Below are 23011 nucleotides of genomic sequence, written 5' to 3'. Positions count from 1 at the left end.
TCGATGTTTTTGGGGTCGATGTTTTTGGCGACGATGTTTTTGGCGACGATGTTTTTGCCGTCGATGTTTTTGCGTCGATGTTTTTGTCGTCGATGTTTTTGCCGTCGATATGTTTGCCGTCGATGTTTTGTGCTGTCGATGTTTTGTACTGTCGATGAAATGTAGGCGATGTTTTTATTGTCGATGTTTTTGCGTCGATATTTTGACGTATAACCAATCTGTGAATTACTCTGTACTGTTTGTGCTTGTCCTATCCACGTGGATTTGTGATCTCCCTTCATCTATTTCATCTACTCACCATTCATTTTCATCGTCGCGATTAGCCAAGTGGTAAATTGTACGTAAAATGAAACAAAAACAAGACAAATACAACAAAAATAATGGAACGCACATGCTGTTACGTCATCTTTGCGATTCGAATGTAGGTTCCCTGTATTTTAGGCACGTCGCACTTTTCAGCCGACAGTCAGAGATTGCTTTTCGATCGAATGATACTTCTCATAATGGAAGGTAAAATGCAAGCTGAGAATTATAATTTGGTCTTTTAACCACCTGAGTTTGAGTATCTATTTTTGAGATTTTATTTGTAACAATATTTTAATGCAAATACTAATGCGAGGAAAAAAATACTTACGGCATATTTCGGCACTGGCTTCCTATCATATTCTATAATAGTTATATTTGTTGTATGAACATACTTAATATATTAATTTACTTTATATAAATATTACATTATCCGTTGCTTTTCCTAATTAAATATCATACCATATCCAACACACATGTTTTACTAAATAATAGACATGGTAGTGCGCCTTTAGAAAATAAGGCTTGTGAAGCAATACATATGAAATATTAAGTCTACTTTTCATTTTGTTTATTTTACTTCGCTTTTCTGCCACTGTTGGCTAATTACGAAGATGGAGATGAGTAATGATTTTATGAAATTGATAAATGGACGCTCACAAACACCAATGCCCAGGTCGGGATTCGATCCCGGGACCCCTAGCGCGATGTGCTAAGCACTCTGCGACGGAGGCCGGCTATTAAATCTACGCGAAAAGAGTTTCTGCAGTATGTTTGAGTTGAGTCAACCAAATTTCATAGTGTCAGTATTCTCGCGGCATGCATCCAAATATGTACTAATAACCCTTGGCGCAACAGCCATTGAGGCCTATGGCCTACCTACCGACTGCCGGCCTGCGGTTTTTCTTTTTCCAGTCAACTTGTGAATGCGGATTCATTTCTTGCTCTCTGATTGGCTGTTGGAAAGTTACGGTGCTCTGATTGTGAGAATATCTTATTTGCGCTGTACGTTAGGTTAGGTTAGATTAGATTATAAAGCAGCAAATTTGCGCTGAAAATAGGAAATACGATATTCTCACAATCAGAGCACCGTAACTTTCGAACAGCCAATCAGAGAGCAAGAAATGAATCCGCATTCACAAGTTGACTGGAAAAAAGAATCGCTGCCGGCCTCACTTCCACCTGCCGAGTCGGGAGATCATCCGACCAGTAACGGGGTGACGTGTGGTGAGCAAGAATAACCCCCAGTCGTTGTTGTTTTCGTGACAGGGTTACGTTCCCATTCGTAGCTCCCCAATTTCCTCATGATGGTGGGTGGCCACCGGTCGCATACACAAGCCGAAGTCTCAGGAGGAAATTTGTTACGCTTCTTCCTAGGAGACTCGAATCTGCGCGTTCCGTAGCCGGAGCCCAAAGCATGGCGTTTTAGACCGAACGGCCAAGGTGTGGAACTAAATATGCACTAAGTTTTAAAAGCGAAAGCACTTTCTGTGCATTGCAACATGCCTAAATGAATATAGAGAATACGATTCGCGATCTCGGCCATTTATTTATCACATTCCGGCCCCCGCCTTTACTACCGGTAATTTTTTATTAGACTCTCGGTGAACCTCAAAGTAGTTTCATGCAAGGACGTTGCTGAGAAAAGGTCACACAGATCAGAAGTTTGCACTTTGGACTGTGCAGGCAGTAGAGACGATTAGGTGCCAAAACTGAGAATGGGGAGGGGGAGGGGGCAAAGACAGTTTACTTTATCTTAGTAGGCAAGGCTTAGCATTAAGAGTCTATAGTGCAGGGGTAAAAAAGTAGGGGGGAACTGTCCCCTTTCGCCGCCACTGTCTGCAGGTAAAAGTGACGTCAGACATTTTTTGTTTTGTTTAAAGCTTTGATAAACATCATATACTTGGGAGGGAGGTAAATCGACAGAAAACATGTTTTAAACACGCCAGTCATTGAATTATTTCGCCACCAAACCTAGTAAATGCCTCTGTGAGATATAAAAATCCTGTAAAACCTTAAAAAATATATAAAAACCTAAAAATAGGTTTCATTTAGGCACATAAACCTAAAATAGGTTCTAAAAAGCAAAATAGGTTATTTTAGGTACTATAAAACTTCGTCAGTTGTTTCGTTTTTTAATGAAACGCTGATATAACATGTTATTTCTTATTTACCTGCAAAGGAAAAAAAATAGGTTAAAATCCGAGGTCTAGTTATGATTCATTAGGTAGAATATTTAATGAACTATGGTTATTCAGGATATTAGCGTACTTAAGAGTAAACAGAGACTAATTTAATTTAGGGTAGAGTTTATATTAAGTTACGTAAACACTTCTTTCCAAGGTTCCGAGAAAAGTGTATGCACCTACACGATAAACGTGTTCGTTATCGAGTCAGTGATAGACGCCGTTGTTCATTTCAGGCTGCTAGCGCGTACAGCAGGTCACTGAGATCCTTCACAGAATGTTCAAATTTCAGTCCTTCCTTTAGAAGCTCAATGATCTGTAGCACTTTATCATCATTGCAATGAGAATTGAGTAGCGAGTCCAGTTACGAACTTAGGACATTAGTATTTTAAGTTTTCCTTCTGCACATTTTCATCACAACAGGAGACACCAACCACATGAACGCGCTCACCAGCTGAGCTGCAGCCAAGGCCCTGAAGTAAGCATTGTATCCTCTTTCAAGGTTCTGAATGACATCTGTAACGAAAATTGAAGGAGAAATTTGTAACCTTAACTTTTCATAACAGTTAAACTTCCATTAACATGTCTGACGATGAAATGGGTCATCAACCATATTAACAGGCCTATATTTTCTATATTTGCTACATTGGTTATTTTACGTCGTTTTATGCCAATTTTCGTTAATTGCGACGGTGAGGATGAGTGGTGATTAGATGAAATTGAGGAAAGGATACTCACAAACAACATCCGTGCCTAGGCATCCGATTGTGATAATTCTTGATTTATGTGTATGCAATGGTTTACGTTCATAAACCAAGTCACCCAAACAACGCAAGGAGTCAAGTTTGTTCTACCGTTTTCCGCTGTGTACATCAATGTACAAGTTTTGCTGAAACCAGATATAACGTGACCATACCCTAAGCTTTCTATCTATCTATCTATCTATCTATCTATCTATCTATCTATCTATCTATCCAGCTATCTATCTATCTATCTATCTATCTATCTATCTATCTATCTATCTATCTATATCTATATATATATATATATATATATATATATATATATATATATATATATATATATATATATATATATATATATATATATATATATATACATACATACATACATACATACATATACATACACGAGGGTTAAGTCATAAGTCATGGCAACTATTTTTTTTTCCTCGCATACAGGGGACAATACGATAAATCTAAGATATACATTTGAAAGTGTATGGAACAGTGACGAAGCGCAGTTCTCTGGGGCCCCCCTGCAAGTAAAATATTGGGGGCCCACTGATGCCAGAGTGGGACGCACCTACCATAGTCAGAAATTAACTTTTACACAAATATTCTTCCTTCCCATTTTGTGTTATCGACTTATACGAATATATCAGATTAGTAGCTTCTTGAAACTAAATCAGGATGGCCTGAATCTCTGAGATAACTGGAAGAAATTGGAAACATTTTATCTTACTTCAACGCCAGGATTCTCTTTTGGAGGAGGGAGAAGCTTCACGTAGCCAAATCAATTGTTCGTGATCCTTTACATTTATTTTGGTTGAAACATTTTTAAAAAATATCAGGTTAGATATAATTGCACAGATATTAAAAAAAATACTGGGACTCCCCGATGGCGTAGTGGTAAAGTCCTTCCCTTGTAACCAAGGGGTCCCAGGTTCGAAAGCCGGTGGAGATACATAGTTGCCATGACTTATGACAAGTGAAACAAAAAGGTGCGAGTGGCACCTCCCAGCGGTCGATTTCATAACTGCTTGCAGACAGTAATTTATAGCGCAGAAGGTTTGCTGCCTGAGTTCAACATCTCCTTATAATACCCTTATCTGTGGTTATACTGTCCGCAGTTGAAACAGCTTTCTGTCAATTTTGGTGTAATCTGGGTTGCCTACTTCTAGGGGTTTCACGATTGAGGTATCTCTACTTCAGTTTATAGGTCGCGTTCCTAAGTTTAGCTTAGCTGTGACGAGGATGGTGTGAGGAGTTAGTGATGGTTTAAAAACAACGAAGTTTCCTCCAGGATTCTAACCTGGGACATCTTTTTTTGTGAAGGATTGCGTTAATGATTTTTTACTTTCATTTTTCTTTTCATGTTATTTTCTGTCACATTTTGGCTGATGACAGGATGAACGATAATTAAATTAAATTGATAAAGGGACACTCACAAAGATAGAAACATGTGAAAGCCGGGACTTAAACATCGATCCACCGAGACGGATAGATGATACTTTTTTGGCCATGACGTTGCTTTGAGCAGATTTTACCAGTCGTGATTCCTTACCAAATGCGGTCGTCAGGAGCACTATGAGGACTCCCATGGTGACCTTGAGGAGGCCCTGGGCGTTGGAGAACTCGAAGGCCCCGGCGTCTTCCTGCATCATCTCCTCCCCTACCACGTGGACAGCCCCCGCGCCGAAGCCGATCAGGACGCACGCCTCCAGGAGCCATCTCGAAGGCGACGACTGGGAAACCACTGCGGAACAAATAATAACACTTAGTTTATGAGCATAAATGGCCACGTATAAATACCTTCCATTGCTCTAGCTAACATTTTGCACTAACTGTGGCCCTGTCCGAAAGGTGCAAGACCGTACTTGAAGCGAACATCCTCCGAGAATGGTCTCGCAGTTCAGTCTTGAAGCTGTGGACTGGAAGTGAAAGTCTCTCGCCTGCAGCGCCAAATACGATCAGTAGGTAACACTGAGGACGCGTTGTTCCCCCACCCCGCTTTTTAAACAATTGTTTTCCCCATAGAAATCACATAGCTTTTTGAAATGTTCTTATCCATACATTTCCACACATTAGAAGAACTTCAACCAACAACTTGTTGTTCGAACAAATGAACAACGAGTCCACGAGACCAGTAGCCTACTCAAGCCTGCAACGATGCGTGCTCCACGATGTTTTCTCGATTGCTCGTTTAATTGGTGCTTCCGAACTGCAGTAGGTGACGTCGCTTCCGACAAGGCCACGCTTCAAGTCTGCCCTTTGTACATTTCGGACACAGCCTGTATAATCAAATAATAATCAATATCCGACAATTGATACCACATTTGGTTGAAATGGCTGGAAAAATTTATGAAATATTTAGAGCGAGTTTTAAAAAATAAAAACCAAACTGTAATATAAAGTTAAGAATATAGTTATAGATGATCTTTCCCAATATTTACATTCAAATTATTTGATGATAATAAGCATAGCAGTATCAATAAAATGATAATTTATTAATTTTACTATTCTCAAAATATAGTGGCCGCGATGGCTCAGTCGGTAACGCGTCTGACTACCATGCTCAAGGTCCCGGGTTCGATCCCCGGCCGGTTCAAATCCGGGAACTTTTCTAACGTTGGAAGCGGCCCCGGCGCCCACCCAGCGTCGAATAACATGGGTACCTGGGGGAAACCCTGGGGGGTAAAGGCGGTCAGGGGCGTGGTGCTGATCACATCACCCCTACTCACGACCGGATCAAGAAAGTGTGGGGCGTTACCCCCACACCCCCTATACGCCTTAATGGCGTGGTGCTAAGCACAGGGGAACACTTTACCTTTTTTTTATTCTCAAAATATAACTGTTGGCAGTGCTTTTTTTCTGGCGGTACGCAACGGTAAGCCATACCGGCACCTTTTACAGGGGATCATTTATGAACACAAGAACAAGCCAACTTGGAGAGGGCCGGAACCTTGCTACCCAGAAAAAAAAGCACTGATTGTTGGTATATAGATATTAGACAACAGCATAGACGAAACAATTGTATCCTAAATGGGTCATATCCAACATATCTCAATTTCTAAATATGGAGATGGAACATTCCCGTTCTCAGTGGACGATAGTGTTAATTGTGACATGTACCCGAATATAATACAGTATTAATCCTTGTACTACTACCTGGTTGTAAGGGTCAGCTTGGGCTTCAGTCGTTAGGGTAACGTAGGTCAGATGGTTGGAGGTTTTATGTAAGATAACGTATTAATTACTTTGGTAGAGCCTTAAAACTAAAGTGGTGATATCTGTGGGGCGTAAACACAATGAATCATCAAAGAAATGTTAACAATATAAGAGAGCGTAGTTGGTATGGTCGTATACTGACGGATTCTGTGCACCAGACATGAACTGTATAATCGCTGTGTGCCAAACCTGCTTATTATGATTTATCTATCTTTATTTTTTCCTACGTCTCGTTTCCCCATGTACACTGTCAATCTATATCGTCCTTCTGGATAGAAAAGGACATGTTTCATAATGTAATTTGTTTTCTCATGTTACATTGATTAGTTTGTGAATTCCACACTTTTGCTTACGACTTCTTCGAGTTGTATTTTGACCTCCACGCTCTGTGATACTGAAGAACCTGAAAACATATAAATATGCTGACCAAGGCAGTAATTTATTTTATTAAAAACATAAACTAAACGTAACGTTTCAACCTTCTAGCAAGGTCTTCATCAGACTTTTGTACTTGATACAGAGTCTGATGAAGACCTTGCTAGAAGGTTGAAACGTTACGTTTAGTTTATGTTTTTAATAAAATAAATTACTGCCTTGGTCAGCATATTTATATTTTTTCATAATCATGGAAACAAGGCTTAATGGTGTTATGAAGAACCTGCTCTCAACAGGCATGATGAAGGAATTCTCTACGAAAGAGCTAAAGGTAAGGAAGAGCTTGGGAAGAAGGAGCAGAAGACTAACGATACTTATGGAGTTGCAGGAGCAGGTCCATCTTCCATCAGCCTGGACACGGCTGGGTGGGTGAGGAGAATGGCTACACCTCGGATCTATCACTCGACTTCCACCCAACCCAGTGCTTGTTCCTCGCACTAAAAGAAACGTGGCACTTACGAAAGAATCCAACGGAAGCGACGAGGCACCCGCCGACGTAGAGTCCCCTCCTGAGGTTCTGCGAGGGACTTCTGAGGCAGGAGACGATGACCGAGACGCAGGTGGTCGCCAGCCCGGAGACCATGAGCAGCAGAGCGGCGTCGTGGAGCTCGTAGCCGTGCTGGATGCAGTGGGCGGGAGTCAGCGTCCAGAACATGAGGAAGGAGAGCCTGGTGGTCGTGGTGGAGACGAGCACGGGGAGGAAGAACGGCCTGAAGACGGAGGTGACCTTGAACATCCTGGCGAGCCTTGAGCAGAGCAGCGAGCACCATCTCTGCCCAGAACTCATCTTCACCGTTTTCCTCACCCAGAGAACGTTCTCGCCGTTTTCTTCCTCGAAGGAGTACACCACGTCATTCTGGGCCGCGTCGCTCTGCAACAGGGTTCGAAAATTTGTGTTCTTTTTTAAAAAAAGTAATAAAACGGTTTTTTGTTTTGTACATGTTTTAAATGTTTAAATCAGTGTTAAACAAGAACAAAAACTGTTTTAAACAAATGAGCCGATACCACTTTGAACAGATACCGATGCCGAATACTTGTATAATTCCAGTTCAACAAAGGCTCGTTGCCGACCGAGTCATACTAACTCATCGCATAACATCCGTTTAATGACATCAAATAACTCCCAAGTTATTCTCATGTAGCATTAAAACACTTTAAAATGTATTCAGGGCCTCCCCGATGGCATTGGTAACATCGTCGCCGTGTAATCAAGGGGTCCTGGATTCGATACCCGGTGGAGGCAGATAGCGAATCGGATTCCACTTTAAACTGTAGGTCAAGTCCCGATTAGCTTTTCTGTGCATAAAGTAGACTTAAAAAAAAAACTCACACTCAATTAAAACGTCTTTTGACATTTCGTATTTTTTCTTTTCTTTTGTGAACTTCTCTCTAGACCCAAAGGATGCAAAGAAAGAAGTTTTCGAAATTTTGCAAGAATTCTAAAACTGTTGTAGTTTCATAAAAGAATCGGTGGATTGTGTGTCTTCTTCAATTTCATGTAAACGCTAGCCGGCCTCCGTGGCGGAGTGGTTAGCACATCGCGCTACGGCACCAGAGGTGTCCCGGGTTCTAATCCCGGCCTGAGCGTGAATGTTTGTGAGCGTCCATTCATCATTTTCATCATATCATCACTCATACCCATCTTCGCAAATTAGCCAAAAGTGGCAGAAAAAGCGAAGTAAAATAAAGCAAATTAATCAATCTCATGCTTTCGTCTAAAGCGAACCTACACGGTAACATAATGGTCATGGCATAAATGCTATAGTGCAGGAGGGCTTAGAAAGATCGCTTCGCGGGCTTACAGCAGACGACAATATGGGGTTGTGTCTGCGAGAAGCAATCAGGTCCGCGAATGAGCGAGCCCGGTTGCCACAGCTAGCTCGCTGTACCCTTCTGGAAGTGTGAGTGACCTCTGCCTCTTGCTTCCTCGGCCTGTTTGTTCGGCTGAGGAGCAGACGACATGAGAGTATCGTCAATAGTGTGCGAACGACGTCTGCTGTTAGCCCGCGAAACGATCTTTCTAAGGCCTCCTGCACTATAAGAACAATGCTAAGGAAAATGCTTTCGTCTAAGAATGGCCTTACCGTGCTCTGGAACTCGTCGAAGAGCGGTTTGGGAGACGTCCCGGACTCCAGGAACCCTCTCGCAGACTCCCTCCGCTGCTGCTTCTGCTTGTACTCCTCGTAAGACTCTATCTTGTCCAGGTCTTCGTTGGACTTCTCAAGACTCGTCGACTCTGGGAGTTTCGGAGCTTCGCCGCTGGATGGCACCACCATGTTGGAGTATTTGGGACCGAAGTTGTCGTCGTTGTCTTCGTCGTCGTCGTCGAGCAGCGTGTACTGGGACGCCGACTGGCGTTGAGTGGCGCTGGGATCGCGGAACAGGGAGACGCCGACGAAGGCCTGCAGAACGACGGTCGTCTGCAGCACCAGCGTGGAGGGAAGACTGTAGTCGTCGAGGATCCTGTTCACGGCCAGCGGCATGAAGAGGAGGCCCAAGCCGAGGCCGAAGTTGCTGACTGCCCTGGCGATGTGGAACTTCTTGCTGAAGTATTTTTTCAGCAGGAGGTCCGCCTGGGCCATCACTAGACTCGTCCCCATCCCTGAAATCAAAATTAAGATTGCATTAGCCACTTCGAAACGTACAGTGAAAGTATTTGACAACTCCCTTGTATGATTTGCCATAAGCAAACACGGTACATATTACAAGAGTCAAGTGAGCTTCAAAACGCCATTTTTGTCATTTTAAAGATGGCGCCTCCTATGCACACTTGCACCGGCGAAGAGCAGTGCTTTCTTGCCCTCTGCCAGACTAAAACGTACAGAAATTTCTCGGCAAATGAAAATTCAATATCTCTGTGCGTGCTTACCACACCAGCAACAGCAAGTTTATTAATGGAGGAGAAACTTCGACAATAGCCTCAGTTCGCAGGCGGATGGATGCAAAGGCTTTCGCAGTGGCTCATGCACGTGGATCCCAAAGACTTATTCTTCTTGAGGTACAAAGGCACCAACTCAAAGTTGAAAATTTATGTAGATCAGCAAAGATCCGTGACAAAATGCAGCAAACTTGTGCAAACCTACATACAGAAATCTACTAGATAAGAAACAAAAATATATTAAGGTTTTCATTTGACTCTCCCTTGTAGGGGAGAGTTGCCGAAATTGGACCGTTGCTTAAGTTGGACCGCCTTTGTTTTTGCCTATAGACGAGTATTTGAAACAGGTGAGTTAGCACAACTGGTTGTCGTCAGTGCCATGTACAAATGACTGAACAACTAGAGACGTTCGACGAAGTAGGAGTGCTGTTATTGTGTTTCCATTGTTGCAATTATTGTGCTTAGGATCTTAAGCTCGTGTGTAGACTAGGGGTAAGTAATCAAATATCCTGTAGTATATTATAAAAGTGCCATTCATTAACCACTAACTACATGTGGCAAAAGTATGGTTTAGTTGTGTATGTTCGTGTAGCGTCATATTTTTATTAACCGGGTATATTGCCTAAGTAGGACCAGCACGTGTTTCCCAATTTAGACCGGAGAAAGTATGCACTGTGGACAGAGATGGAATTGCAAATGACTATAGCAGCATACAATAATGGGGACTGTGGCTTGAACGAGTGTAGTAGAAGGTATGGTTTGTTTGGTGTTACAGCTGACCGAATATTCAACGTGGATGAGTCAGGTTTCACCACAGTCCAGAAACGTCCACAAAAAATTGTAGCAAAGAAAGGAAAATCACAGGTAGGTGCTGTTACAAGCGGCAAACGTGGAGTAAATACCCCAATGGTGTGTGCAGTGAGTGCTGCAGGTGTCTAGATACCGCAGACATACATACGTACATGCCTTTTGTGAGCGGTCCAACCTAAGCAACCTGTGGTCCAAGTTAGGAAACCAGTTGCCTATAATGGACCGATCTCATTACCCTATTATATTGGTTCCTGCATTTTTTGTTGAAATACATATATGTAGTGAAAGCTAATAGTTTGTGCTTCTCATACCTACAATTTCGTTCTTTTTCTGTGTCTTGTTTTTGATGCAGAAGCAAAATAGTATCAACTGGTCCAATTTCGGCAATTCTCCCCTAAATGCGAAATGTGACCAAATGATGTAAACATAAATGTACAATGGAGCCAACGTACATAGGGCCGTTGGGCCCGACCCAACCCCATAATTTGTGGTATTATTGTTATTATTATTATATTTGTTACCGTGATACGTGGAGTGCTCATTGAAATTAGTAAATAACACACTTTTTTGTAAAAAAATATAAGAAAGAATGCATTGCTGGTGTGTATTAATATCATGGTACATGAGTTCATGAGATTTTTGTGAACTGAACAGTAGTTAATATCAAAATACAAGTTTAACAAGCCTCCTGAATGAATCCCCATCTTTATTGTTTAAACCTTATAATAAATATTCCAATGACGTAAGACTAAAGTAAAGAGTTACCTTTCTGACGTTATTAAAACAATCTCTGTCGCTCCCAAATTTCTAAAGGGTGTTTTACAGGAAGTTGGACTTACCTCCTAGCACTCCAAACGCTGCTCGCTGCAAAGAGAGAAAGCTGGCAACACTGCTCACCAACAGACCAACCGAAACGAAGAGAACTCCAGAAAAGGCGAGGGATCGGTGACTGGCCAGTATCGTCAGCGAATAACTCCAAGGGTCTAAATAAAGAAAGAGAAATGTAAAGGGGGTAAATACGTAAATAATAAATAAATATTATTATTTTGTCATCTATTTCCATTATTTTTTTAAAATTGTTTTTTGTTCACCCATATTTTATTGATTTTAAATTATTTAAGTACTTTAAATAGAACATTAACATTAATTGCATGCCCAGGCATTTTCAAGAAGGTATATAACCCCAAAGAGACAGGGGTATACCCTATTCTTTAGCTTTAAGTTCTATATTTCACCATCTTCCTTTGATTTTCACGTTCTTTTATTTTGAAAAAAAATTGTGCTAAAAGAAGTGTTACAACCAGGGTTGGCATGTCTTAAACGTTTAAAACACACGACTTGTTTTTTTTACAAATGTTTAAAATGTTTAAAAGACATTTTGATACTTGATGTTTAAATAATAATAATCCATGCCCCAACAGCCCTCGAAGGGCCTTGGCCAGTCTCCCTCACACAATCCTACATAGAGGTGTGGAGATCTTCAACCGGTAATGGGGTGACGTGTGGTCAGCACGTCGAAACCCCAGCCGTTGTAGGAGACATCCGGGACCGGGTTACGCTACTCACTCGTAGCTCCCGAATTTCCTCACGATGTTGGTTTGCCACCGGTCCTATACACAGGCCGAAAACCCAGAGACTCGAACCCATGCTGTCCCGCAGTCGGAGTCCAAAGCACATCACCTTAGATCGCACGGCCAAGGAGGAGGACTCTTGATGTTTGAAAGCCTGTGCTTATTTGACGGCAAAAAGTAATAAAGTAGCGAGTGGAGCATACAAGTAGCTGTCTTTTGTTTTATCATTGTTCATTCCAAGCGCCCCATACAGCTCGGCATTTCACATAAGTGTGAATAATTTGGCTTTAGTTTTTTATATGGATTGATTGATTGATTGATTTGGTTCAGTTTACTTTGCATTTCTGCTAATTTTGGCTAATCATTAAAATGAGGATGAATGATGATATGATGAAGCAACACTCACAAAGAATATCCACGCGCAGGTCGATAATCGAACCTGGGGCCCCTGTAGGGACCAGTCCGCCACGGAGGACCTTTTTAAATTTTATTCTGAATTAACGACTTTTTTCATTTTTTTGCAAAATACATTGATATTATTTTGTTTTCAGTGGGGGGCTTCATCCCGTATTATGTGACGGACTTGGTTAGAAATTACGCTACATGCCAAGGTATAATTTCCAAATAAATTGTTACAGTCTGCGTGTTCGAAAGGAGGCGGGGAGCACATTATGTTAGCATTTGCTCGTTCGTCGATTTAATCAACATCTGTCGCAAGCCTCTCTTGGGATTATTCATATTGCATGGCGGTCGAAACACGATAGACTTTTTATAACGAGCGTTCTTGAATTTCAGTTCTCATTTATTGGAAATCCTTTGCTTTGGTAAGTTTGTAAGTACTGTACATACTTCTTACAACATCGCAAGTATCATTATTATTTTGTATTTGGCTCAGGTAAGACTGCTAAGTGACGCTAGTGGCAACCCTGCCACGCGCCCCTGGAGGTTATGTCGGAGCGGTCTTTTGTTGTGTTGGGTTGCATAGCTACATACAGGATAGATTTTAAGCGCTTATAGCGCCGCAACTAAGCGCTCTCAAGGTAAAGTTTATAAGAAAAAGTTACTTGTTTTTATGATATCTAACAGCACCCAAGCTTTGTTCAAGTTGTTTTGCGACACCCTGTATATTGTTATATTTTTTTTAGGAAATGTGGCATAACAGTTTAGTAAGAGTATTTTCCATCAAAATGTTTAGTAATAATAATAATAATAATAATAATAATAATAATAATAATAATGTATACAAAGTAAAAAAAGAAATATGTAAGTTTATGTACAGTACATAGTTATGGGATAAAGTGTAAAAAGCGGTAATCCCAAATAAGAGTAAATAAATAAATAAATACACTGCATTCTAATAAAGCTATTAGTCGTCATGGAAAATGATTTTAAAGCGCTAAACAGCAGCATGAAGCAGAGACAGTATTTATATTTACCTGTAATGCACCAGAACGCCGCGAAAAGGACGGGATTCCATACGGCATCCTTGAGAGGAACTCCCCTGTCAATCGCTGCCACCAAGTCAATTCCGTAAGAGCTTAGGACGCTCGGAACACTGAACTAAAACAAAGAAGAAAGTTGATTGAAAAATAAAATATTGTTAATTTTTTAAAATAAGTGTAGCAACAATTGTAAATTTTACCACAAATTACATCATCATACTGAAACTAGGTTAATTGTTGATATTTTCTACACTAGTCTACAAGTGTCTGATTTTTTTTTCAAAATTAACAATTTTATTCCAGAAAAGTAAAAACAATCACTTGAAGATGAAATACTGTGTACTATTCGAGGTCTTCACCGCATCCTGAAATTTTCGAAATTTCCCGTCCCGAATTTTTTTCGACCTGGTTGAGATGTGGAGAATTTTTTCAGTCTCGAACGTCAGAATTAATATTATTTGTTTCCCAATCTCTGCACGCCACTAGTTAAGGCAGTGAACATGAAAATGATTCTAATGTCTCTTGTGAAAAGGTTCTCTCGTTATTTTGTTGGATATAGAAGTAGTTAATTGCTGTAACTGACAGAAAACGATATTCTTTGTAATAAAATATCATTACAATTTCACCATTCGAATCACATTAACGTTTTCTAGATATCTCCGGTTCCATTACTTAATGTCCATTTAACCTACCTATGCAAGTTTTTTTGCGAACTCTTTAGTACATATTTGATGAGGTTGGTCAGTTGCAGAAGGGTCCTTCATTAATCCACAAGGCTGCTGGAAATATTTGCTGACTGTACCATTAATGGACACGAATGATTGATCGATTGATTGATTTGGTATATTTTACTTCGCTCTTCTGCCATTTGCGTCGTTGCACGATGTACTGGAGACGAATTATTTCTCTGTTGTGTGCGTCACATGGTTAAGAAATGGTATCTACGCTGTATGCTTTCAATTCCATTTTCATTGAGGGGAATAAAAACATCCCTGGGAGGGATAATTTTTTTTTGCCGGGGATAAAATACTTTGTGTGGGGGGAAATCCTCCTAGCATCACCCTCCCCCTCCGTTAATTCGCATACTGTAGATGGCTAGGGATGTGGGTGCAGAACGTCTGCGTACTGATGTACTTGACATCCGGTTCCTCCGTCTCCTGGAATGCGCCAACTTGCAGAGAATTCCACAGGAAACGGAGGTTGCAAAGTACAGCGGAACTGGCTGCTATTTAAGCAAAAGATGCCCTGTCAATAGGCCTTATTTCAGTTGTAATCAGTTGGTAGATCATTGATAGTAGCAACCAGTGCCGTCGCCAGGAAGCAGAGCCACGTACCCTTCTCCTCCTACTCTTATTTGGTTAGCTCAGTAAACAGTAAAACACCATCTGACCTTATTTCATTTCTCCCGAAATAAGTGCTCTATCAATATGGTAAAGTAGACGATTTAAGTGGTGGAGGCTTCGCTTCCCGGTTTTTAAACTTTCTTTTTCTCTCGTTTGGCATCAACCCCCCCCCCCCCCCCCCCCACCAATTGGCATGTCTATTTCCATTTGCCAAGCAATGAGTGTTCAATGGATAGGCTCAATGAACTCGAAGATGAACTCGATCGCACCCTCGATGAACTTCATTCATTGGCTGTTTCGTCTACCCTCATCCCCCACACCAATCGGCGAGTCATTACCAGATCTTTAAGTAGGCAAATACAGGCTACTCGAATCGATGCATTAGCTGATCCGCACTGTCCAAACCACCCCGAAGAGTCCTTAGGGCATCAAGTAAACTCGTGCGACCTTCAGGTAAACATGTCGAATACCGAATCCTTTCAAACGCCCGCATTTTCGGGAGGAAAACGAGACAATGTCCATCAGTTCTTGTTGAAGTTCGACAACCTGGCGGAATTTCACGGGTGGAACGAAGAGCGAAAGAAATCGGCTCTGGCGTTAGCGTTGAAGGGAATCGCCCTGGAATGATTTTCTGGCATAAAGCTTTCCCCGAACTTTGCTATGTTGTCCTACAACGATCTCGAGGACAAATTAAAAGACACGTTCCAAAGGAAGGATGAAACGGTGATGAATTACCTAACGAGCAAATCCGCTCTGGTCAGGAAACTTGTTCCTGGCACTCGAGAGGATAAGCTCATGTATTCCATCATATGTGGCCTCCAGGATAAATACCTGGAAGCCGCTGAAAAGGAATTCACACATTTGGAAGACCTTATTAGCTCGCCCAGACGCGTGGAGAAGCGTCGAGTCATCGCTAAAGAACGCAATCGATAAGAAAAAATTAATACAGTCTTTGGTTCTGATTCCGACGCGTCGTCTTCCGATCCCTTCTCGTCTGACGAGGAGAAAATCCCTGCGAAGTCGACACGAAGGAAACACGTTCACAGGCACAAACTTGCGAGGGCAGCAGCTCCCACGATGGAAACAGCTGCCAATCCAGACGAGTCAGCCAGATCGACGACCGTTCAGGGCGCCTCTTTTCCACGCACGGCCGTTCCAAATAGCACCGCTCAGGATAATCACGACGTTAGCCTTCTTGCAAACAAACTGCACGATATGCAAATTTCACACCAAGAACTGATCAATTCTGTGACAAAGAGCAACAAGCTAATACAACAAATGCAAAACCAGAAACAACTATTGGCCATCTAGAGGTGGCAAGAATAGAACGTACGTCTCTAGTAATAATGGTAGCTTCTCTAACCAAGTTCCACGCCAGAACTTTTACAGGCAAACTCAGTATTTCTCTAGAGGTAACAGGGGTGCAGGTAGAGGCTTCAGAGGCAGGGGAGGACGTAACTTTCAACGGCCTAACGTTAATGCATTACATGTTTCGTTTTTATCATCCAAATATTACAGCAAGTGGAAGGAAGTATGTTTTGTGGGGGATTCCAGTTGCCTGATGCCATCTAGTGCAAATCTTTAGAACTATTGAACGCAGGATTCGTCTCTTTCGATATAGACCTGATCTTCTCCCTTTTATCTCTCACCGTTCTCCTAAGAAACAATCTTTGTAGGTTGGTGGGTTGGTGTAATCGTCGATGCAACGACAATCGACAAAACGTTCAATTTCTTTCTTACTGCAGTCCCAAAATTTTCAGAGGTTTTCGTTAGGTTTCGAGAAGTGTTAAGGGAGGACCATGTTTGCATTAACTTTGGATGATGTTTCCATAATGTGGTTATCACAACACGCTAGTACTCCATGCGTCTCGGGTTCGAATCTCGGCCTGAATATGGCTGTTCTTTCCCTTTATCAATTTCCTGAAATCATCGCACATCCTCATCGTCGAAATTAGCCAAAAGTGGCAGAAAAGCGAAGCTAAACAACAAAAATACAAATGCAAGTGTTTCCATTAAATATTTTGAATGGAATTATTTAACTTTTGAAAAAAAATGCCATTGATGAAAGAATACTGATGATGATAGATAGGAGTTTCCATATTCCAGGAAGCCATAAATTCTATTCGGTTCTAATAGGTTCCGCAACAGGAACCTTCTCGCAAAATTTACGAATTGCTTCATTTTAATACGGAACTTGGATCAGATTTAAATTTATCCGGAAGAAACGTTCCTGCACCGTATTTAAATTCATGCGGGAAAAAGGTTTCTGGACCGTATTTAAATTCATCCGGAAAGAAAGCTTCTTGTACGGTATTTAAATTCATCTGGAAAAAAGGTTCCTGTACCGTATTTAAATTCATCCGGAAAGAAAGGTTTCTGGACCGAATTGAAATGCTTTACAGATATAAAGGTTCTTTACGGTCCAGAACCCATTTACGCTTGCTGATTTTCTCCCCTGGACCGAATTGCATTTATTAAAAATTCCTGGACTTTTAAGAGCCCTGCCCTCGAGAGCCCTGATTCCTTACATTTACTTGTGAACTCCACTTTATGCTCAGATATGCTAATCTGGACTGGATCTACAGTTTAAAGCCAGTCTCACACGGCAGTTAGGTACGTCCTCACTTCGCTATCGACTTCTAGCTTCGTTACTTAACGATCGTGTGAGAACTTTCTCTTATTCAGTTCCCGACACAATTAGAAACCGTCTCTAAATCCATCGTTAATACCATTGAACTACCAATCAGAATTGAGGAGCACACTGGCTAGCTGAAGTAAGAGGTAGAAGAAGAAGAAGAAGAAGAAAGGCAACAGATGTTCAACTGTTTATTCAAGGCAGCAAAGAAGGATTGGGGCGAATGTTTTATTTGTTGAGTGAAGAGTCTACTAATTATTATTGTTCTAAATAAATAGTTCGTATGTCTAAATTTCCTACTGTGATACTGTTATTTTACTTTCACAACCGACGCGAATACTATTTTGAAGTAAACAGTAAACACTGAACAGCCACATGCGGCGTATGTACAGTATTTGACTGTAACAAATAGACTGTGCTGTGTGTAGTAGCACCGTAGTAAATTAATCTGCTAGTGTTGTAATGATATACAGGGTGATTGGAAATTCGACCTATTCCTGGAAAGGGGTAATACTAGAGCACATTTGCAACAAATTTGACCCTATGCACCGGGGATCTGAAATCAATGGGTTTCGTGTTATTGCAGTTTGTAGATTTTCGTGACATATTCCGACTTGCGACCAAAAAACTATAATAATTTTGAAAAAACTACTAAAGCCTGGGCACTTAATTGACACGTTGCTAACAACTGACGAATGAGTGACTACTGGGAAAAAAATTCATGCCCAAAATTACCATACCCACAGAAAGAAACAGTCATTGGAACACACGCCATGAAGAAATTTGGAAATTATCGTTTAAATCAAAGAGGATTACTCAAAAAATTGGTAACACACTTAGCGTAAAAATTACGGAAAAAACTTCCTTGTTTCATAAGCTCTCCAAAAATATACAAACATTGTCAACTGGCACACGGGGTGGGAGGAAAATATGGATAAAAAGCGGAGAAGGCGCGTTGTAGACCTCTTTGTAAAGTGAAAAGAAGTTGTCGGTTGTGAGAAATAAACGAACGAAAACGAGTTTACCTGACGTGAGCGTGTTTGGTAAAACATATTGGCGCATTCGAGAAACGGGAACGGTTCAACGACGCCAAGGCGATGCTGGCAGACCCCGAGTTCATGATCCTGTCGAAGAGGAGGAAATCGTGCAGTGTTTTCGAGCAGAACGGTGGCGAGGCGACTTGGCTTGACTCAATGGAAAGTCTGGTTCACTGTGCATACAGCGCGACTGTATTCATACCATTACACGCCAGTGCATGCTATTGAGGAGGGATATCTTGTCAGAAGGATGGATTTTTGTCGATTTTTACTAAATTCCTACACTGAAGACCCCCATCGTCTGACAAGAATTCTGTGGACGGACGAATCCAAATTCGACCGCGATGGTATTACAAATTTTCATAATGCGCATTTTTGGGCCCCTAAGGGTCATCCCAAGAAAATCTAAAGAAAAGGCTCACCACAGAAAATTCCCACTAAATGTGTGGATGGGAATCATCCACAATCATGTGATCTGGCCATTCTTTCTGCCACAAAACTTAAACGGCATAACCTACGAAAACTTCCTAAGGGAAGAATTGACGACGCTGATGGAGGATGATTTACCAACATTATGGCTGCCCAGCCCACTATTTCCGGAGTGTGCGACAGTGGCTGGACGACAATTATCCCATGCGATGGATTGGTCGAGGCGGCCCGACCCCCTGGCCGGCGAGGAGTCCGGATTTGGCGCCATGCGACTTTTACATTTGGGGTCACATGAAAGAGTTAGTCTTCGGTACACCAGTGGACTCCCAAGAAGACTTGAGAGAGAGAATTGTGGCAGCCACCCAATACATAAGAGACAGAGTGTCAACGCGAGTGACTGTGTCTGAACCTGAAGTATGCCGCAGGCTGCGCGCTTGCATACGTAACCGAGGGAGGCAATTTGAACAGGATTTGTAGTTTTTGTGACAATTAATCCTTCATTTCTCACAACCAACAACTTCTTTTCAATTTACAAAGAAGTCTACAACGCGCCTTCCTTCTCCGTTTTTTTCTTCAGATTTTCCCCCCAACCCGTGTGCCAGTTGACAACATTTGTATCTTTTTGGGTTTCATTGGAATATACAACTTCTATCGTAATATACGGGTAATGCAACTTTATGCTAGTGTGTCCGTAAAGTGGTATATCAACTTGAAATAACATATGTTGTATACTCACATTCACTCCCACGGGTTACATGTGCTACATCTTTCAACAGTGCCAATGTTATTATCTTATTCTTTTAAGAGAAAACATTATTTTCCCAAATCTTCAGCAGTTGTTAGCATCTAAACTTGCGAAGTGGTATACCGTGTTTGTGCAGTTGCCATTCTTAAAGATGCGATTTTAAGGATCGTGCAAGACCCCTTTTGCTGCCTTGGCGAACTGAAGACGTAAAATATCTAATGGTAGTTTGGACTCGGAGGTGGGTAGGGAATTGGGGACCTACTTAACCACCGTGTGAGACTGGCTTAAAGCGGGATTCGAATCAATGTATGTTGGGATGCATAAGTATTGCTTAGCAAATTGTCCATGACTACGTTAATCAATTGTTCTCTTGCATCCTACTTGTTCTTAAGGATTGGATGTTTACGTACGCTCATGCCAGAAGCGTGTTTGGCTTTTGCTTTAATTCTTGAAGCTCAATGAGAATAAACTGGCGAACTTACTTAGCAATACTTATACATCTCACTCTACAATGTGCCTCCACTGGGGATCAAATTCGCGATCCCTACATTACAAGGCTATATTTATTTGTGGTGCCATAATATACGCCTAATTATATCAATTCAAGAAACCATGAGTTTTGTGTGCGGTGTTTAAAAAAAACACCCTACAAAAATAAATATTTTTTTCTTGACCCTCACCTGTACAATAAATATTCCCGTCAGGGCCACCCAACACCAGCCTCTATCCGCGGCAGGTGACGCAATTTGGGAACTGATGATGTCATCAAGAAGCAGTCTTTTTTCTTTTCGTGCCATCTTTGTTGAGTTCCACCATCAAGTCAGGTACGAGATCTCTTCATGTTGTTCATTATTTGGCAACACTTCCAACCTAACCAACACTTTCCACTAGCACTAGAGTTTCCTACGTAAAATGAATATATCCACTAGTCAGAAAAGTCTCATTCCTGTGTGTATTTCTTTCAAAAAATGACCAATACCCAGTGTGTATCACGAAATAATCTTATCTGGGATGCCAATATGTGATATGTGATAAGACAGGCATTTCGATAAGATAGGGTGTTGCTTTGTTTAATGATAACACTCATTGATACATTCCGTTCAACCACGCATCTCGCCTCTACTCATCCACAAGTTACTTTTAAAAAGGTAACTAATTACAGTTACTTGCTTAAAAAAGTTACAGTTAGAGTTAGGTACTCATTTTAAAAAGTACTCAGTTACAGTTACATACTTTCTGCTGAAAATTTTCTTGCAAGCAAATTACACAGGTCTATCATTAATTGTAATAAAATATTTTGTGAAGACTAACATGTCTTTTACTTATGTTACTGGTACACAATATAAGTCTTCGTATATTTATTACAAAATAAAGTGCTCTCCTGTGCTTTGCGCGACGCCACTTTATACGATGCTGGGTGGGCGCTGGAGCCGCTTCAACAGGTGGAAAATAAATCTCATTCTCCCCCACCGAGGATCGAACCCTGGGTCTCTCGCATGGTAGTCAGGCAGCCAAACATTTTTTTTAAGGAATGCCCCTATGCGGTAGTATCCCCCGTTATTAACATTTTCTCAGTTTTCACGTATGTCAATTTTCTGTTTTCTGTATTCTCATTGGAACAAACACAAACATCCATGTCCGAAACGAACTAGAATCCGGGACTCCTGACATATAGTGCGTTGTGCTAACCACTCCGCCACGGAGGTTAACCTGAGCTACCGTGACTTAAACAGTGTTTATTATCATTGTTGTTCTTAGGAATGTCCATTGGAGTGGGGGGGATTCTAGAAACTGTATATATATAGAGAGACAGAGACAGAGAGAGATATCACTCACGTAGAGAAGGCAGGTCTGTTTCGTATAAAGGGCGTGTCAGAGAGAAATAAATTCGTTGTACAATTCAAGTGTTTATGAACCAGAAAATGATAAAAAATATAATATAGTGGCCTATAATTGTGCGTTATCAATGAATGTGAAAATGGCATTTTAAACTTACCCCTTCAGTTCTCTCTGAGACGATTACATAAACAAGCGAGAATGATCGTTATCCTGATTCTTTCGTTTGCCACTTGAGTGTTGTAATTCACTGTTGCATCAATAATAATGGTGATTAGTTGGTTGATTTGGTGTTTTAAGTCCACTTTATGCACAGTAAGGCTAATCGGGACTGGACCTACAGCTTAAAGTGGGATCCGAACCACTTGTGCCCAGGGACTGCGAACCGAATTTGAACTCGAACTGAAACATGTTCCAGTTCGACTTATAGTTCGCACTCGAACCTGAACTGAAATGTTTCGCTACATTCTGGTGCACCATAACCCTCCGTGTACTTTCGGTTTCAGTTCAGTTCCGGATTGAAACTTCATTGTGAACACTTTTGGTTCGCACTCGAATCTGAACTGAAATGTTTCGCTTCATTCTGGTGCACCATAACCCTCCGTGTACTTTCAGTTTCAGTTCAGTTCCGGAATGAAACCTCATTGTGAATACTTTTGGTTCGCTCCCGAACCTGAACTGAAATGTTTCGCTACATTCTGGTGCACCATAACCCTCCGTGTACTTTCAGTTTAAGTTTTGTTTCGGAATAAAACTTCGTAGTGAACAATTTGGTATTTTGGGGGCTGCCAGATCCGAATATTTGGAAATAGATAAGATCCGAAATGCCATTAAGGCAGTGTTTCTCATTTTTTTGCCTGAGAGTCCCCCTTGACATAATTGAATATTTCTGTGTACCCCCTGAATTCTCAACATTTTATATACCTAAAAATTGTATGAAATAAGTGTGAAAAATGACACCAAACACGAACTCATTGCTTCCAATACACTACATAATAATATGGATACGTAGTTATTACTTCTGAGTGGCAATATGTTTGTAATTCGTATATCTTGGTCGTGTTTGGTGTCATTTTTCATATTTTATAGCCCAGATTTCAATTATAAAAAAATAAATGTAATATTGTTATAACATAAAAAAAATAACATTGTTGATTCAAATAGTCAGTAGGTGACTCACTAGTCACTACGTCCGTCCGGTCCAGTTTCTATTGCGTCACCACCTGTAGGAAGGGAACAGGAAGTATGTATTTTCCAACAGTGCCTTACATCGCATTGCATTCCCGTTCCCAACCAATCACGTGGCCTCCTACCCGACTGCCATGCCATGTTTAAATCCAGGTACTATAAATAACCCTGTTCATACAAGATATTAATCAAATCCACATTG

The 23011-nt window shown here is 41.2% G+C and overlaps 2 protein-coding genes across 3 annotated transcripts; both read right to left on the bottom strand.

The window, feature by feature from the left end:
* Positions 1-2640: 2640 nt before the first annotated feature.
* On the bottom strand, positions 2641-9493 carry LOC145996849 (uncharacterized). Of its 2 annotated transcripts, XM_083133381.1 has the most exons (4): positions 8980-9493; positions 7355-7766; positions 4797-4988; positions 2641-3005 (listed from the first exon to the last, which is right to left on the bottom strand). In XM_083133381.1, exons 1-4 carry the CDS (start codon positions 9475-9477, stop codon positions 2878-2880), a joined length of 1230 nt encoding a protein of 409 aa, XP_082989507.1. In that variant the 5' UTR covers positions 9478-9493; the 3' UTR covers positions 2641-2877. The 2 variants fall into 2 exon arrangements, with proteins under 2 accessions (XP_082989507.1, XP_082989508.1); XM_083133382.1 differs by lacking the exon at positions 4797-4988.
* Positions 9494-11402: 1909 nt separating this feature from the next.
* On the bottom strand, positions 11403-20721 carry LOC145997110 (monocarboxylate transporter 7-like). The gene is made up of 3 exons (XM_083133735.1): positions 20466-20721; positions 13591-13714; positions 11403-11566 (listed from the first exon to the last, which is right to left on the bottom strand). The coding sequence occupies exons 1-3, from the start codon at positions 20580-20582 to the stop codon at positions 11403-11405; spliced, it is 405 nt and encodes a 134-aa protein (XP_082989861.1). The 5' UTR covers positions 20583-20721.
* Positions 20722-23011: the final 2290 nt, after the last annotated feature.

This window comes from Lepisma saccharinum, chromosome 13 (assembly GCF_977018435.1).
Source record: "Lepisma saccharinum chromosome 13, izLepSacc3.1, whole genome shotgun sequence".
In the NCBI taxonomy this organism is placed as follows: domain Eukaryota; kingdom Metazoa; phylum Arthropoda; class Insecta; order Zygentoma; family Lepismatidae; genus Lepisma; species Lepisma saccharinum.
The sequence above is the reverse complement of the archived record's forward strand: the minus strand, read 5'-3'. Positions and strand labels throughout refer to the sequence as shown.

Coding starts and splice junctions, on each gene's coding strand:
- LOC145996849 (XM_083133381.1), bottom strand. CDS start 9,477: ATGGCCCAGGCGGACCTCCTGCTGAAAAAATACTTCAGCAAGAAGTTC. Junction 7,767..8,979: donor TCGACGAGTTCCAGAGCACG/GTAAGGCCATTC, acceptor ACCCTGTTGCAG/AGCGACGCGGCCCAGAATGA. Junction 4,989..7,354: donor CGCTTCCGTTGGATTCTTTC/GTAAGTGCCACG, acceptor TTTGTTCCGCAG/TGGTTTCCCAGTCGTCGCCT.
- LOC145997110 (XM_083133735.1), bottom strand. CDS start 20,582: ATGGCACGAAAAGAAAAAAGACTGCTTCTTGATGACATCATCAGTTCC. Junction 13,715..20,465: donor CGGGAATATTTATTGTACAG/GTGAGGGTCAAG, acceptor TCTTTGTTTTAG/TTCAGTGTTCCGAGCGTCCT. Junction 11,567..13,590: donor GGCGTTCTGGTGCATTACAG/GTAAATATAAAT, acceptor TTCTTTATTTAG/ACCCTTGGAGTTATTCGCTG.